Source organism: Falco naumanni, chromosome 5 (genome assembly GCF_017639655.2).
Source record: "Falco naumanni isolate bFalNau1 chromosome 5, bFalNau1.pat, whole genome shotgun sequence".
Lineage (NCBI taxonomy): Eukaryota > Metazoa > Chordata > Aves > Falconiformes > Falconidae > Falco > Falco naumanni.
In genome coordinates, this window is record NC_054058.1 from 30,160,806 (window position 1) to 30,179,882 (window position 19,077).

Here is a 19,077-nt window from a genome sequence, read left to right on the forward strand (position 1 = left end):
CGCTCCCATTGGGCGGCGGCGGGTTTAAATCCAAACCGCCGGGGAGGGCAGCCGTGCCTCTAGGCTGCCGCGCTGCGGGCGCCGCTGTCCTCCTGGTCGCGCAGGTAATGTCGCTAGAGAAGCAGGAGTGCGCCGGGCTGTGCGGGGGGTGTGAAGGCCGCGGCGGGCCTCCCGCGGAGGCGAGGGTGCTGCGGCCCCGCGGTGGGCCTGAGGCGGGGGACCGGCCCGGGCCGGCCCCTGAGGAGGCCCCAGCTGAGAGTTGTCAGCGGGGGAACCGGGACGGGGGGAGGGTAGTGGCGCTAGTGGTAATGTCGGTCCTTAAGGTTTAGGGATTGGGGCTTGTTTTGCAGGCTTTGGGCTTGTTCGCGCTGTTTGGCTGGGCGCTGGCTCCGAGTGACAGGTCTCAGAGGGGGGAGGGAGAGGTTTTTTGTCAGCCTTACACTGACTTGCACCTGCCCACCTGCTTCATCATCTATTGCCCTCATATTTTGTTCATGTTAATGTAAAATAATAAAGTCGATTGGCCCCTCCAAACACTTTGTAGAGTTTAAGTAATTGTGGTTGCTGCTGTGGTCCTGCTTGTTACCTGATGTCTCCTGTTTTCCTGCCCCTCTCCCACACTTATTTTTTTTTTCCTGATTATACCAATAAAAAAAACCCCAAAAAACCAAAAGTAAAAGCTGTGGACTGTGCCATAGCTAGGTGAAATGAAGGAAGAGGTTGGTTCTGTGTTCTGAAGGTGAGTGGTATGGGTGTTGCTCCTCTACTGTCATATAGGGAACTGTTTTAGGAAAGAACAAGTGCAAGAAGGTGAAAAAGACGAAAGCATGAAGAGGTCAAACTCAAAACTGGTACTGAAAGTCATTGCTAAAGGAAATAGGGGAGATGATGACTTACGGAATGGAGAAAAAGACTACATGGGTAATAAAAGCATTTAGAGATGTTTTTGGTAGTAAGTCTTAGAAATGTTAAATGTGTTTCCAGGTTTAAAACTTTTGGATAGACACCAGCCTGGATGTATAGAGAATGTAGGTAGTATAGAAGATGCTCTCTGGGGCATTCAGACTGGCTGCTTTCAGCAACAAAAGGCTATCATGTTTATGATAATGGTTATTTTTTTATGTTGGTATAATGTACAAGGCAAGTAAGGAGTCTTCATGAAGACCTGCCAGTCATAAGCACTTTTAAACCCTTATCTTCATGCCTGCTGTGTTGTAGCAAGCGTCACCAGACTTTTGGTTTAGTGGGAAGAGTTTATTGTAGGAACTTGATTTGCAAGAAGATGCAACAGGATTTGCACAGCTCTTAGGAAGCTGAAGACATTCATAGACCTCTTGCATAGCTATAGTAATTTTTATTTCTCTTAATTATTTCCATCTTCTATTTTAGACAATGATTGCTTTCCAGCAAAAAATTTTAAACGGGATCAAGTGTTTCAGAAGACAATGGGTTTTATTTTCAAACTCTGAAAGGACTACTGTATGTGGAGCAGACTACATGCTGATGGCGTTACAACTGTCGATGGCTGAAGTCAATAAACAGGTTAGCATTCATTCAGTAACTTCTTGGGACTTGGTACATCTTGAACTTTGTTCACTTCCTGGACTTCTTGCTTAGGCACCTACCTGAAATGGCTGTTTTGGTCACTTCGTTGTTGATTTAACTGAGGGTCAGATGCAGCAAGGCACTAAAATTAGTATAATTAAGCATACTGTTGAATAAGGGCTTAGAAAAAGAACAACAAGACAAATGGGAGGATGGAAGTTTTCTAAGTGTATATCTGAGTTTAAAACTTTTAATATTAAATACTAGTGTATTTTTTTCCTGATCATGTAACTTCTTTTTATTTCCATCATATGTTTCTTCTATGCTGTAGATGAGGGTGGGAGAACTATGGCATTTGGGATGCATCTTTTTTCTGAGTGCTCCAAAAACGCTTCGGAATGACATGACAGTATGCATACATAACTGATTTGGTATAAGCTGCATGAGTTGTGCTTGTAGAAGTCTGTTCTTGGCTGCTGTTTTTCCTGAGGCTCATCAGATGAAGACCTATACATACAAGTTGGAGCATGCTCCCAGTACCAGTAGGAAATACATGGCCGCCTTTGCATGTGTACAAGAAGTATCTGTCAAAAGACAAACAGGAGATGTAACTTTTAAGAGCCTCCGTAAGAAGTACTGTGGCTTGTCACAGCTGGAAGGTTGGGCATTAGCAGTCATATGAAACATACCGAAAACTGATGCAACATACAGTCAGGCCTTTGCATGTGTCTCATCTAATGAGAACAATTGCAATAGTCACTTTAATAATCTAAAGATATCTTTTTAGGTCAATAATCTTAATTACTGATGAAAACAAATTACTGTTGTTGGAAGACTTACCCAAATGTTGCATATTAAATTAAACATGTAGTACAAATTTTTAGTTTAAAAAAAACCCAACCAAACACAACACAAACAACAAAAACAACCCCTCAAACCAACAAAGAACCCCAAACAAACAGAAAACCTGCTTCACTTTGTGCACTTCTAGGTGCAGTGTATTCTTTAAAAAAATTACCACTTGTACTGGAAGAAGCTTATGTCTTGGAAGAAATATTTCTAGAACACTCTTTAACCTAACTAAATTAATCACCAGGAAATGTTTTGTAGTCTAAAATGTGCAGAATGGGGGTATCTGTTGTCTGAACATTAAATGTAACACTGGTCAATTCATCCCCCCTAAAAAAAATAAAATGTTACAGCAGAAATATTAGAATCCCAAGATTCTACATTTGTACTTCATAGAATGCAATATATTCCAGTCAGGATTCCAGTGTCTTCACAGTACTTGTGTAGGTAAAACTAGAAAATTATTGCACATCAAAAGAAACTCTAAAATAAGTGATAAAAGACAATAGTGTAAAACTACCTGTGGAGGCAATCACTGTTTGTCGTGTTTGGTGTGACTCTCCGTTGAGAATCACAAACATTTTTCCAAAGCTAACTCGGGGGACTAGAACTTGTTATTCTGCTGGATGCCAAAAATTGCAGACATGGTAAAGATGATATTTTTATGGTTCATTGTTATTTCCTTCCTAACAGCTTATAAAAAGCTCTTTCCTTCCCCTAGAAGTAACTAGTTCATTCTGCTTTCTCCTTTTTTTCTTCTCTAGCAAGCAGTCCTCCCCTCTATCTTTTCTCTCAGATATGATCGAATAAAAATTCAAACAATTAAAATTTGAAATATAATGCTTTTACTTCAAATCTGAAGGACTAAGTGCTCAAAACCTAATTTGCTTTTTCTGATTATACTAGTTGGTCTGATAAGACAAATTAACAGTATGTATAAACCTTGTCTGCCATATGTGGATTAAAACTTTTCCAGCATTTGCTGCCTCTGAAATCCAGTTTCTTCAGTTGGATGTCCATTTTGATGTTTATAGTGTTAAATACGGCTGTTTTATTTGGTTCAGTGCTGAAATATCAAACTAAGATGCAGAGTATTATTGTTGTAGGGCATGTGTTTTGCTGATTGACTGGATACCAAGCAAAAATGAATTCCAAATCAAATATAAGAATAAACACAGTTTATTATATTACAATATAATAAAGGAAAATAGTATGCAATATGATAGAAGGAAACAGTACTAGTTATTATGCCCAATATGATGAAAGAGCAATAGGAGCGAAACATCAAATCCTTACTACAAAAGGATCTTTAATAAGAAAAGGATACATCACCAGTTACCACCTTAATATCATCCAAGCCCACACTTCGGCTGGGAAGCCCAGTTGCAGCTGGCACCAGGAGTCTCATGGTAACTGGGAAAATTCCTACACTGTGTGTCCATCTGTAGGTGAGGCTTCTGTCCCAGTCCTGGAGCTTGCCCACCTTTATACTCAGTGAAAAACAAAAATAGTTTACACACCTATGTATGTAAACTTTTAAGCTTAGGCTAAGCGCAGGCGTGCAGTATTTTGTGATTTGTAAGGTTCACACGTGCCAGGGATGTTGGCCCAATGCCCGAATGTGGTGATGTTACCATTGTGACACAGCTGCACACAATACTTGTTGTCTTGATGGTTCTGCTCATCTCTTGCTTGTTCGTGGGGCTCAGGGCAAACACCACCTGCTCCTTAAAGATATCCTTGAGCTCCCTGAGCTCACTGTCCAAGTTAAATGATTCCTAATTGAAGACAAAGACTTTTTCATAAGCAGTAATCAATTTAATAAACTTTCACCATGTTATGTCCCTTGTTAGATCTCTCATTTAAGTACAATAATTTCATATTGTTAACGTAACACCCATGGAATAGAAGTCTATTATGATGAAGTTACTGCATGAAAAATAACTGTGCTAACATGCTTTTGACTCACTGGGTTGAAAAAAACCCTAAGCTACCACAAACAACAAAACCCTATTCTCTTTCTTTAGGAACCTGGACTGTTGTGATGGTATTTGTGTTTTAATGTTATCTGTATCAGCAGTAAAAATGAAAAATAACAAAGCTTTTTTTGAGAAATCCAGAAAAGTTTCAAAGTCTTCTAACTTACTAGTCTTAAATTTCACCAAAAATAAGGGTAGCAAGCAGTGTGATAAACACTGATCAAATAGCGGGGATAAAAGGAAAAAAATCATATGCTTTGAATTCCTCTGAAAATACTTTGTGTTGTAGCTATTAGGACAAATACTTACTTGTCATTTTCAGACCATGGCTGTTTTAGCTACTATTGGGGGAAAATGAGACATCATATAAAACTTCTTTTTTTTTCTCGAGTCTGTCCATTTAGATTCTTAGACTTGTCTTAAATATTTTGTAAATCTGTATTCTAGCACTGGGACTGTGAGACTGGAGGAAAAAGTGCTTCATTGTTGTTTTTAGAAATACATTTTCCCTTCAGAAATTTGTTTTTGTCTCTTTCTGATTCTGCATGAAATCAGCTTTGTGTGTGGTTAGTTCTACCCTGTGCTTCCATGACTACATTTTGTACACTGTCTGAAAAAATATGTTCTGTTGAGGTTCTTGCATTTCTTGAATTGTTTTCCCAAATAATCTTGTTTCTATGTTGACAAATAAAGAAAAATGCAAAGTTGCTTTACAGCCTTACTCCCTTAAATAGTTTTATCTGTCTTCCTTTTGGTAATGAGACTCCTACCAACTTTGTAGCAATTTTATATGATGTTGCTTGTAACATATGTAAGGGTGCTACCAAGAGGCATTGTCTTGGCTGTTCTTCAGTATAATTAATTTTTCACAGAATGGTTGATGTTGTAGGGGACCTCTGGAAGTTACCTTGTCCAACCTGTCTCCTCAAGCAGGACCACATAATGCCAGTTGTCCAGGACCATGTGCAGATGGCTTTTGAGTATTTCCAAGAATGGAGACTCCACAACCTCCCTGAGCAGACTGTGCCAGTACTTAATCACCCTCACAGTAGAAGAGTGCTTCCTAATGTTCAGCAGGAACCTCCTGTGTTTCGTTCTGTTTGTACCCAGTGTCTCTGGGCTTGCCACTGAGCACCTTAAAAAAGAGCCTGGCTCCATCCTCTTTGTACCCTCTCTCTAGATATTTATATACATTGATTACATCCTCCCTGGGCATTCTCTTTTCCAGCCTAAATGACCCCAACTTTCTTAGCCTTTCCTCATACGTGAGATGCTCCTGTCCCTTAATCTTTGTGGGTGATTCTCTGGACTTTGTACTCTCCAGTATGTCAGTATGTCTCCCTTGTACTGAGGAGCCCAGAACTGGACACAGTATTCCGATGTGATCTCACTAGTGCTGAGTAGTCTTCTCTACAAGGGACAGGCTCTTTTTTGAGGAAAAAAAACCCAACCAAACATTGAAATTTTATAGAAGAAAGGTTGAAGTAATGCATATTTAATTGCATTTTTTAAAAGCAAATGATGCCCTGAGACTGTTCTGCTGTCTTTCCCTATACCCTGTGTAACCAAAGCATCAGTAGTTACTGTTTCTAGTGTTTTTGGGTTGCTTAACAGCTGGAGTAGTTTTAAGTGTGTTAAACTGTTGCTACTTAAATCTTGAGGCACCCTCTTTAGTTTTTTGATAAGGCTTCCTCTTCTCCCTGCCTCCCTTTCTTCTCCTATAGTATTACATGCTTCTGTTTTGAGGGGTGGAAGGGGAAGCAAGAATGTGGTGTAGGGCTCTTGTTTTGTTTTGTTTTTTTAACCAAGTGTGCTACATTTTCTGTCTTGTTTTTATTACTGCTATAGTTGATAGTGTTAACTTTAGAAGGTAGGAGTTTGTTGCTTGGATGAGTACAGTTTTTACTTTGTCTGTTTCAGGATCTTATTGCAACTACTAACTCTTCTACTCACCCTACTGTAGCTCTCCAGACCTCATTAAACTGAGCATACTTCTATTCTCTTTGATCCTGGTACTTTTCCCCTTGACACCCCACACTGTTGCTTGCCCCTGCCCCACCAAAAAAAGGTGTTCAGTCCCAAACAGTTATCCATGCAAGGTATACTGGCATTTCTCCAAGCTTGGGATATTGGCCTGTATCTTCACTGGCTTTGCTTCTGGCAGATTGCAATATGATAAATATGTCTATTCGCTTGCACATGTATGAACCACCATCTAAATCTGTGCATGGCACTGTCGGCATTCACTGGAGTGGGAAACTTATTAAAAATGCTGCTTTAAAATACTTTAGTGTGCTTTATATACCACAGTTTGGGAACTTATGTCTTGTGTGAAAGTGTACAGAAGCAAGCAAGGCTCAGTAGGACCAGAAGTGACAAGACTGCAGAATCACACAGCTTGAGGGCAATACCAGACAACAATACTGCATTTCAGGAGTATGCCTGAAAATAATAGAACTAGAGACAACACTTGTGTGGAGGTTAAGCATGGCGTCTTGAACACACATATTCCAAAAATGGGCAGTGACCATTTGTTTGAGAAGGGCAGGAAAGAATGTTATATTGCTGACATACACGTGACTTCATGTTTTTTAAAACAATTTTCTGTCAAAATGGAAGCTGCTTGGCTGTGTGGTTAGCCCTAGAAAGCTTGCAATACTTACAAAATACTAAAATATGTTGACTGTAGGCATTAAATGTTGCTGCTGGATTTCAGACTTTTTAAAGCAAGAGTCCAAGGAAACTTAGAATACTGCACTAACAAGAAGTGAAAGTGCTTCATAATACTTCATTGTTTCTATGCCTATGAAACACAATACTTGCAACATCATGGAATGAAAGTATGGAACTTTTTTAAGTTCCTTAAGGTATTAGCTAGTTGGTACATGCTTACTGAAACACCAATATTTTTTAAAATTAATTTTAAAACCAGAGATTCTTGACAAATTGACTCTATAATTAATGGAATAAACTGTCATAGTGAGCACTTGATCATGAATATCTGGAGTGTGGTTTTATTTGGATTTAAAATATTTTTGCAGCACTAGTATAAATTTTGTGAATTTCTGCAGGTCCTTGGTCTGATGAGGAAAGGTTTTGATTTATTAGATATCATATTGAAGTTGTACTTTAACTTGGTAGTTCTGGAGAATTTTGTTTCAAAACAAAGTGAGAAAACTTTTTAATCTTTTTTTTATTTTTTTATTCAACCTACTGCTGTTTTGGTATGTTTAAACTGGATTATAATATGATTACATGTTTAATTTTTTGAGGTCTGAAATGGAAAGTAAGTGCTTTTCAGAAAACATGTATGCCATTTTAATATTGTGGTAATCTGTGGGATAGCAGGCAAGTTCATAGTGCTGAATTATTGTAGCCCATGCACAAACTAGAAGGCAAAAAAGTGCTCTAAAAATAATATCTGTGAGTACTCTTTTGTTTTCACTCCTAGTTCTCTTCTTAAGCAATATCGAAGGAGTTGACTTTCAGGACTTTGGAATTGTATATTTAACTAGGTCTATTGGGAAAGTTGTGCTAAGTATGCTGGAACAACTTAAATTATTACAATTGCTGCTGACCTGTTGGCGTATTTAGTTTTGTATTCAGTTGCTAATGGTGTTAGTAAGTAATCACTTTTATGCAGATTAAAGTTGCTTAATGTTAAAACATGAAATAAAACCTTTGGGCTAGATGGGAGTTATCTGCCATTATGACTGTATAATACAGCTTTTTTTTTTTTTTTTTTTTTTGCTGTCATATGCTTTAGGTACCAGTAGCATGAACTCAGTGTCCTTAGTGAAAACTGGAAAATTTGCTACAGATGCAAAATTGCTTGTTGCATGTGTTCTGAGGTCTAACTCAAATAGAAGGACCTTAGCTGAAAAAGTAAGGGTACGAAATAGGGACTAGTCCGTAGATCAGAGCTGAGTGTTGACAAAAATAGTAGTTGTGAAATGATGCCAAAATGGCAGAGTAACTGCTCAGAGATGGATTTTTGTCTTTAAGCAGCAAAGGTATTTATTTCGTGCCAAATTGGGGAGCTAGCCAATTCACATTGGACAAACCAGCTCCAAAGTTTTCAGTGAAAAGTTAGGTATTTTAAAAAGTTTGTGAGAGGTTACAACATCTTTACATACATATTCATTTGATTTTGACACGTAATCATTCTATTCATAATAAGTGGGATCTAGGTGGAGTAAGCCTTTCAACTTCCTTTGTTCAACAATTTCCTGACTCATGGTCTCCTTATCTCTTTCAGGTGCCCACCTTATCTTTTCTAATTATTCAGAGCACATTACTTTATCTTCAGTGGTACATTCCTTTAATTTTGTTAGTGGAACTTTTCCTTATTCAGAGTACTTTTCAGAGTACATTCTTTACTCAACACAAACAGAGCATCACCCAGAGCATTGTACCAAGCTCATTCTGACTAATCTTTTTAAGACCTTGCTCTGTTTCAGAGGAGAGGTAAGAGCAAGTAGTAAGGAAGCTGCAAGATTACAGGAGAAAGAGGAAGTGGTGGTGGGCAAGTTAACACTGGGAGGTTTTAGAGTATGGTAGTATGGAAAGGACTGCAATAAACATGGCTATGAGAAAACAGATTGTGGCGGATGTTGAGTAAGACATCAAGATTTGGGAGCAAGGTGAAAACAGGCACTGGATATAATGAGGTATGGGTGTGTAAGGGAGATCAGCATCTCTTAGGCAGAATTTTGGCAAGGCAGAGAACAGTACAGTAGTGCAAGTCCAGAGGCAGTGGTCAAGAGATAAAAAAACAGGTTAACAATTGAATAAAGGACCAGATTCTGAATTGCAGAGGCCAGGAATATGTATGTAATCCTGCATCCCAGACACTGTGTTTTGTCTCTGCAGTCTTTAGCTCAATCTAATCAGTAGCAGAATTCTATGTTAGCATGTATTTTCACTTATATAAGTTGCATCTTAATGGAATTCTTCCTGTGCATAGCTTGGTTTACACAGATTGAAACTGATTTTTCTGGCTTCTTCAGTGTTGCAGTCTTTGACCACTGAGAATACACTCATCTCCTTTGTTGGCAGCCACAAGAGACAGGCTCAGGTTTCTTGCAGTTCCTACACCTGTGCTGAACTGGAAGACTTAAAACCTCTGATGCTCAGTGAGCTGATTCCCTCCACCCCTTCCTCACAAGCGTGAATCACTTGGTTTAAAAAATAACAATACTTTGCTATAGGGCTATGTATTGTACCTAATTATTTCTTGCTCAAGAGTTCAACAGTAACTGCTCTCTCATCTAGTTTCTTACTGATACAACTGAATGGTTAGCTGCCTTGCATTCAGTAACATCACTTGGTCTGTGACTCGAGTAACAGGGTTTTGTTGCTTACTTGGCTTGTTTTTTAAATTCCTCTGAATTTGAACTCCACTGTCTGTTCATATCTGTGGTGATGCTTTCACCTTTTTGTTTGCCATTCGTGCCCTGCTGCCATACTTATAAACTTCAGCCATGCCAGTTTTGTTAAAACCTATGGTTCTTTAGTTACTTCTCCTTCATAAATGAGATGCCATGTAGCATTATGGACTGCATACATTCTCTTTTCCTTAGTCTCTCCTGTTCTCCCATGTAGAGATAACTTTTAAAGAAAAGTTTATTCTTTTTTTACCCTTTAGTTTAGAACTGCACAAGAAAACTGCAAGCTTATTGCTTCACTCTTCTAACTAGTTAGGCACGATTACTTAATAAACCTCTGCCTAAAAGTGTAGTAATAGCAGATGCCCCCACTGTAAATCTTTTGAAAAAAATTATGAACTAGTATGTAAATTAAACCTTTAGTCATTAGTTTTATACATTTTCTGCTTCTGTCCACCAAAGGTCAACAGAGCATTCCTCTCAAGAGTTGGAAAGAAAAGAGGGACTTTAACTGTGTTACAAGCCTCTTAAGTTTGTGATAAATTTTAATTTTCTTTTTTTTTTGCCTAGAATAGGAAAAGGTTCTCCAGTTGCAAAGAAAATGCTTAGGTTTTTTTGCTACCCATGTATTTGTTGTCACGTATCCCCTTTATCTGCTCTTTTAATTTAACTCTTTGTTAATCTCTAATTCTTGATAAATTTCCGATAAACTGTAAAAAAAAAAATTTTTTTTCCATTTTGGAGGTTGGGGAGAAGGCAGAGGGGTACATGGAATGTAATCTAATAATTTTGACAGGGAGAGTGGCCAGAAGCTGGGTATAAGATTCTGGCCTATACCGTACAGTTAATGTTAGTCAAGGTCCTAGTAATGGGTAGGTGTGCATTGTTTTAATGTGTTTGTTAGTAACACTATCAGTGTTATGATAAAGTATAACTATACTAACAAAGGAAAAGCAGGTTTGGGGTTTTTTTTTTGACATAGCATGTATTTTCCCAGATGACTGCTTGAAGCAAGGTAATAGAGCTATATCTACTGCCTTTGGGATGTAAATGCCTGTCACACTGAAAACTATTTCTGCAAATAACTTTATGTAAGCCGCAGTCCTGTAAAAAAGTCAATGTTTTTTCTTATGAGTGAAGTTCAAGGTACATACCTGGTATCAGGAACAAATACTGCATGTAACAATACTCAACTGTAAAGGCAAAGCACTGGAAGAACTTCAAGTAAGACTTTGTTTATAATAAATATTTAGATTGTAAGAGGTTTATTTTTTGAAATGCATCTTTTTTAAAAGTTAGTTTTAAACCTATGCTGAATACTTTTTTATTTATAACCAATACTATTTTTGCATTTTTCTGTTTTATTAGCACCATGGAGATTTCACAGTATCACTTAGTGACGTGTTGGAAACTTGGAAGTATTTTTTACATGACAAACTGGGATTATCATACGAAAACATGAAAGAACCTAAAAATTATGCTGACGTAAAAAAAGCCTATCATGCCTTCTTAGAAAGAAGCAATATGTTAGATCTAATAGACATATGTCAGAAATGCTGTGGTCTTGGACTTGTATCTGAAGATGAAAGCATAGCCCCTGTAAGTATTTTGTTTGCTTGATCTCTTATATTGTTCTGACATAATTTTTATTCCAGTTATGGATTTATGACACTTCTAGATATATTTATAAATAAATAAAAAATCCGAATTATTCACAAGTTACTTTGCTCTTCTATTGGGGAAGCAATGACTTTAAATTACTAAATATTTTAAAGAGATCTTAGGTTTACTCAAAATTATTTCTTTCTGTTTTCCTGCTAAATGGGTGGGTCCCACAGCTCTTCTGTACGTATACCACACTTTGCCAGAAATGGAACTGAAAAATGAGCTGTAGAGATTTGGTAAGACTGGAACAAAGCTTAGTGATTAACATGTGTCATGGAGTTCTGGTTGTATGTTGATATGCAGTCAAAATATTTTTGATGATCATCACCTTAAAAATACCACTCACTTCACAGCAGAAACTACCCTATACTACATATAGTTCCATTTTAGATTTTTCCAGAAACCAGAAAAGATTCCACTTCAGCCAGTCTGCAGTACTATTGCAGTTTATTGCATCTTCAGATGTTCTTATGACACTGCATGTGAGGCTATACTCTAGAGAAGGTTTTGTGTGTATTCCACTCTTACTCTAATAAAAGTATGAAAAATGAATTTGATTAATCTCTGTTATTGAATAAAAATATATGTAAGTAGCAATTAAGACAAGTTTGAAAAACAAACATTCCGCATGATTTTATTTGATCCTGTGCTTCTAGAGCATAGAAAAGTCAAAGGACAGAGGATATTGATACTGAAAAGTTAATGAATGTTGGATTTAGATGCATATACTTCTAGTTTGTAATGAGAATTAGAGAGTAGTTGTCTGCTTTTACTGCCTGCTCTCAGCATTGCAGACTTAAATTATGTTTATTTAATCTTCTTCATTTGATATATGTTTAATTAGATGGCCATTGTAATATGAGGGAAGATATGCCAGTTACTGAATATTAATTGGACTGAGGTATATTATGAATGTGCCATGAGTTATTAGTTACAGCACGATTAAAACTGTTTACCTTCCAGGCCTAGTAAGAATAGTTTTCTCCACGAAAAAGTGGTCAAATATCGCTAACAGGTTGCCCAGAGAACATGTGGAATCTTGTCTTTGGAGATATTAAAAACTTAGCTCACTCAACATGTCACTGAGCAACCTGGTCAAACTGGTCCCGCTTCAAGCATGCATGGGTTTGTACTAGGTGATCCCTATAGGTCCCTTTTAACCTAAATTATTGTATGATTCTGTGACAAGTATGCTTGTAACCAGCTTGTCTACTTCCTTAAAGGTTCAGAGAACCTACATTCAAAGCACTCATGTGATTATTAAACACAAAAAAAGATTACAAGGAGAACTGAAGCACAGGAGAAAGGCATGGAAACTGTGATTTTGGGGTTTCTTTTCTTCCTGTTTTCATAGGGAAGGTAGAGAACTCTGGTAGGTTAAAGAGCTCTCCCTGACCATGGTATAACATATTAGATGTTCTCCAAAACATAAGCAGCCACTTTTAGTGTGAGTGTATTAGGTAACTGTTTGAGATACCTTTTCTAAGATAGTTTGACCCTTACACCTCTTTTCTCTGCTAAAGACTGTAAACCAAAAGTAGGTCATGAGGTCTGTGTTAACTCAAAACAGTAGTAAACTGGCAGTGACATAGTTTCACCTGGTTGTAATACTACTTTTGCTTTCTAGTCAACTTCATATTTAAGTTTATTCTGATCTTTTTACTACAGGCTCAACTGTTGGAATTTATTTCTGGCATACAGAATGCACAAGAAAATAATGTTTCTGTTCCTTCTACTCCTCCCACACCGGTCAACAGACAGGGCCAGGAGAATGTGAAGGTAAAAATTATTTCTATCTCTTTTGTAATGTTCCATATATATTGAAGACAGTCCTTCTGTGAAGCAGGCATTTGCTGTAGACTTAATCTGCCTTGAATCACCAGGGAATAAATTTTTCTACAAGTCAACCATCACTGAAACATTGTCTTGACTAAGAGTTAAATGATTTGCCCAATGCTACAAAGTAAAGTTGTAGGTGAAGTAAACTTCTTTGATTTCACTTTGTTAGCTTGTTCTCCCTTACAGAAGAAATCTGAATACCCACTGCAGTGTTAGCTGTAGCAAAGGAAACAAGATTTGTCTGTCACAGTAGAGGACTTGAGAACTTTCTGGAATACTGGATTTTTTCCTTTTACCCTTTTAACCCTTAAAACAAGAATCCCAGAATACTCTATAACAACGCTTAAAATGCTGGCACTTTAGTAATTTCCAAACTTGCTTTTCTCATAAGTGGCAATTTCAATTCAATATGTGGGTACAATTCAAAATATTTCTGAACAAGAAAATATTTTCTGAACTGAGGTTCTCCCCTAGATAGTACTTCTTCTACCACTAACATAATGGCTTTCTTGCTTGTAGTAAAAATACTCCTTCCTTTTTTTTCCTTGTCTATCTTTTCACTGTCACACATATATGTTTGGTTTGTTTACTGCCTAGATTTTTGTTGTATACATCCTGTTGAATAAGGAGGAAATTCCATAGAAAAAATAGGTCTTCTCATTATCTTTCCTTTTGTTCATGGCCTTTTCTTCATCTTTTCTTTGCTTGTGACAAAACTGTAAATTCTTCAGTTCTGGGACCGTTGTTCTTACAGGGTCCAGAACAGTGCTGCAATATAAGCATACAATGTTATGTTTTGGTTATGTGGGTGGATCTAGGCCACAATTTATGTCCAAACTCAATCAGTGGAGTTTCTGTGATTGACATCCCCTGGGAGCCAAGGCAAAAATTACTGAATCTTCTGCAGAGCTGGCAAGTTGTTTAAAATCTTAGCCTATTTGAGGTTAACGACAAATCCTTTTGTGGTTTAATGGTGCTAGTATTTTACCTTGGGATAGAAAAGGAATATCCAAAGAGGTGTCCAAATAGAAATTGATAGCCAATTTTAATAGCTAGAGATCCAACCCTCAAATATTTTGTGAATATTCAAGCACACTATATGTAACTTTAACATAGTAATCATACCTGCTTTTGTCAATGCTTCCAGAATCCCCATACATGAAGTAACATTTTGAAATTATGCAAGGTGAAATTCTTACTCTTTCCAAAAATCGTGTCAGTACATACCTAAATATAATTAAAAAAAAAACACCATAATTCAACAGCAGGATGACCAATTTGTGTGATGCTTTCTTATACAGGTGACAGGCCTAGCAAAGAAGTGTGTGTGTTCATATTTAAGCTTGTTGGTGAATTCTAAGGATGATCTGGCATTGGCTCGTATTTTAAATGTTCCTGACAGAGGACTTGGTAGAGATGCCTTCACTAACCTAAAACATGCCTCACAGAAGAGTGAAATGTCTATTTTCTTGGTAAGTGTATGTCCTGGTTTTGTCTGGGATAGAGTTATTTTTTTTCCCAGTAGCTGGCACAGTTCTGTGTTTTGGATTTACTATGAGAATAATGTTGATAACACACTGATGTTTTGGTTATTGCTGAATAGTGCTTACTATTAAGTCAAGGACTTCTCAGTTTCCCATGCTCTGCCAGTGAGGAGGTGCACAAGAAGCTGGGGGGAGCAGAATCCAGCTGACCCAAACTAGCCAAAGGGATATTCCATACCACAGGATATCATGCTCAGTATATAAATTGGGGGGAGTTGGCTGGGAGGGGCTGATCGCTGCTCGGGGACTGGCTGGGCATCGGTCAATGGGTGGTGAGCAGTTGTATTGTGCATCAATTATTTTTCTTGAGTTTTATTCTTATATCTCCCTCTTTCCTTTTTATTACTATAATAATATTTTACTTCAATTATTAAACTTGTCTTATCTTTCTTATCTCAACCCATGAGTTTTACCTTTTTCTGATTCACCTCCCCACCCCACCAGGGTGGGAGGATTGAATGAGCTGCTTCATGATACTTAGTTGCTGGCTGGGGTTGAACCATAACAGTGTATCAAATGAAACTTGCTGTAGACCAGAGGCAGTGTAATAGATCTATAAACACAAAATGTTGCTTTAATCTCATGTGCAAGACTGGCGTTTGCAAGCCAAGTCAAATACCACCGTAAATGTGATTCCTAGGTTAAAAAGACACAACAGAGAATCTGTGTGAAGAAACGGGTGCTGGCTTGGTCATGAGATCTAATGATGCACAGAGGAACAACTGTGTGCATGAGTACCTCTAGAGCTTTAACACATGATATCATAAAAACAGGCATCAAGACCGTTCATACCAAACAGTGACTGAAATCCTGAAAAAGTTCACTTTCTTAAAAAAAATATATGGGGGTTTTATTATTGCTTTTAAAATTTTGAAGTCCTGGTAGACAGTGTGAAGTGAGGTCATGAATATTCATATCAAAGAAAAAAGGCAAAGGAAGGAAAAGATGGCATTAGACCAAATATCTCTGAAATCAGTCCTGGTGAGTTGACCCTGGCTGGACACCAGATGCCCACCAAAGCCATGCTATCACTCCCCTCCTCAGCTGGACAGGGGAAAGAAAATATAAAGAAAAGCTCATGTGTTGAAATGGGGACAGGGAGAGATCATCCACCAATTACTGTCACAGGCAAAAAAGACTCAACTTTGGGGGGAAAAAAAATAAATTTAATTTATTACTAGTCAAATCAGAGTAGGATAATGAGAAATAAAACCAAATCTTAAAACACTTTCCCTTCCACCATACCCTTCTTCCCCAGCTTAACTTCACTTCCAGTTTTCTCTACCTCCTCCTTGCTAGTGGCACAGGGGAATGGAGAACAATGGTTGCAGTCTGTTCATCACATGTTCATTTTGCTGCTCCTTCCTCCTTGGGGGGAGAACTCCTCACACTCTTACCTGGCTCCAGCATAGAGTCCCTTCCACAGGAGGCAGTCTTCCCTGAACCTCTCCAGTGTGAGTCCTTCCCACAGGCTGCAGTTCTCCATAACTGCTCCGGCGTGGGGCCCTTCCATGAGGTACAGTCCTCCAGGAACAGACTGCTCCAGTGTGGGCTTTTCTCTCTACAGGGCCACAGGTTCTGCCAGGAGTCTGCTCCAGTGTGGGCTTCCCATGGGGTCACAGCCTCTTTCAGGCATCTGTCTGCTCTGGTGTGGGGTCTTCCACAGGCTGCGGGTGGATATCGGCTTCACTGTTAACCTCCGTGGGGCTGCAGGGGCACAGCTGCCTCACCATGGTCTTCACTAAGGGCTGCAGGGGAATCTTTGCTCTGGTGCCTGGAGCATCTCTTGCCCTCCTCCTTCACTGACCCTGGTGTCTGCAGAGTTGTTCCTCTCACGTATTCTCACTCTCCTCTCCAGCTGCAGTTGTGCAGCTTTTGTTGGGCTTTTTTGCCTTTCTTAAAAATGTTATCACAGAGGTGCTAACCACTGTTGCTGATGGACTTGGCCTTGGCCAGAAGTGGGTCCATTTTGGAGCCAATTGGCATTGGCTCTGCCAGATGTGAGAGGCTGCTAGAAGGTTCCCCTAGAAGCCACCCCTGTAGCCCCCCTGCTAGCAAAACCTCACCATGCAAACCCAATATAGCAATGAGGTTGAGTTAAACAAACATCACAAAGCAGTATTAACAATAAGAAAGCCAAGCCATTAACAATGCATTACAATCTGATTAAGTTTTAAAGTGGTGTAAGTATTTTTGTTAAATAGTAAACCAGCATTTTTCTGTGCATTTGTTAAACTTGAGACATCTAGAATCTGAAGGATTTCTGTCTACAAATTGCTCTGAGAGCAACCTGGTGACAAAACCCTGCCTTGACATGCTCACTAAAAAAGAGGCCAAGGTTTCAAAGGGCAGTATTGCAGTTTTTTCAGCTTTCACTCAGAATTCGGGGAGGGTAATACTTTCCAGTCATTTGCAGCTTGATCAGCCTTGAAATACTCTTCAAAATGTCATTGATATGGGAGAGTCCTGCTCATTATTCTGAAAGGCACAGAGCTGGAAAAAACACCCTGAAGACAGTGGTATACTCTTCCCTCAATGCCCTTGTATGGGAATATAAGAAGCTTACAGCATTAATGTGCAGTGCTCACAGAGGTTAAAGAATCTGGTTTGGTATGTGAGGTGCATTTATGCTTACAGTAGTTATAATCAAGACAGAGCCATCTCAAAAATACTTGGGATAAGATAAGTAAGAATTCTTTCTCCAAAGAACCACTATAGTCCCTCATATTCGAAATAATCAAATTTTGCATGCACAGTGGCCTCAGTCCAGACAACAACAGACCAAGGAAAAGCAGTATGGGTATGTAAAAGTCACTGAAGAAGCTGCGTTCTCAGATTTTTATGGTTGAATAAATGTGGAAAATTTATGAAATCTCAGTTCCAGGATTAATTATTTTGGCTCCTAATGTTCTGTTAACATTGTGTAAAAAAAAAAAAAAAAAAAAAAAAAATGTGTTTGGACTGGATTTATTACTTCTTCCTCAGAGTTGCCAGAGGGAAAACTTCTCTACCATGTAAAGAAGTCTTCTTTTCTGGCATCTGTGTTTTGCAGAAATCTTGCAAAGCTAGTATATTTCCCATTGGGAAGGCAGGGTCCTATGAACTGTACTTCATCCACAGGTAATCTTTAACAAAAAGGCAGGGATACTGACAGGTATACATTCTTTGCTAGAGTAATCCCATTGTACTCTTTCCAGTCCTACAAGCTTTATGAGTTAGCTGTAAAGTCTGAAATTAAAACTTCTATGTAGAATTAATATTACTGAATCTGCGTTAAGCATATTGGATTGTTATCTTTCACCATTCTGAAGAACTACTAAGCTTTTTATTCTGACTGTTGCCTTAAAGTTTGAGGGGTTGTCATTTAAGGTTTTGGTACTGCTTTGGGACATCTCTTGTTTTCAGTGTCTTTATAGCATTTAAAAACATATGGAGACTTTCCAAATTGGGTACTTGTGATGATAGAAGCCTTAACTGGTTTTTTTTTTCAGAAGCTTTGAATATACATTATTTTCATTTGCATCTCTGAAAACAGATACACTACTGAAGTCAACTTTTACATTCTTATGTTAAAATTGTTCTTGGGTCACAGACAGCCCTCTGACTCCAAGACTAGTTTTTGAGGTCAGTACAAGCATTTAAACAGCAGCAACAATGAAAAAATTATATAAACTGTATAAAATGTTATATGAACATTTTTTTAAGCTGTTAAAAGGCCAATCTAGATATCAGATTAGCCGGGTCATTTTTGCTTTGACTTGTATGGTTTTTTATACTGCTGCACTATTAAAGTATTGATCTTGCAAATATTTATCATAAGATCTACAAAGCTTGCCATTAAGACTTATTCTTGATTGATTCCAGTTAAATTATTTCTGCTATCAACCAGCTGTTACACACTTTGAAAATCTGTAGGACAGGTTCACTTCAACCTGCGTACATTTCATGTATGTCTACAGTTTCATATCTCTGAATATTTCTCCTAATAGATGGCAACATCTTTTATCCGAACCGTAGAACTTGGAGGAAGAGGCTGTAAATCTTCATTATTTGATCCTTTAAAAGTCCATGTAAAGGGGCTTTCAAATCTTGTTAATTTTATTGACAAGCTGCAAGACATTGTTGGTGAAATCTTAAATCCAAGGTAATCCCCAATATTATATTATTGTCTTGCTGAGCACCTGCTTTTGTTTGTTTTTTTTTTCTTGTGCATGTGTCTGGAGGAAAAGGAACAAAAGAAAATCTGATGATTTAATACTTCAGAGTAAA

General features: G+C 38.1%; 1 protein-coding gene across 3 annotated transcripts in view; it reads left to right on the forward strand.

Annotated features, from left to right (window-relative positions):
- Nucleotides 1-4: 4 nt before the first annotated feature.
- LOC121088376 (PARP1 binding protein) overlaps nucleotides 5-19,077 on the forward strand; it is a 56,829-nt gene continuing 37,756 nt past the window's right edge. For all 3 annotated transcript variants that reach the window (XM_040594322.1, XM_040594323.1, XM_040594324.1), the window contains exons 1-6: nucleotides 5-104; nucleotides 1,390-1,542; nucleotides 11,129-11,359; nucleotides 13,094-13,204; nucleotides 14,566-14,736; nucleotides 18,798-18,952. In XM_040594322.1, the coding sequence (XP_040450256.1) occupies nucleotides 1,393-1,542; nucleotides 11,129-11,359; nucleotides 13,094-13,204; nucleotides 14,566-14,736; nucleotides 18,798-18,952 (818 nt within the window). In that variant the 5' untranslated portion in view covers nucleotides 5-104; nucleotides 1,390-1,392. The remainder of the gene's footprint in view (nucleotides 105-1,389; nucleotides 1,543-11,128; nucleotides 11,360-13,093; nucleotides 13,205-14,565; nucleotides 14,737-18,797; nucleotides 18,953-19,077) is intronic.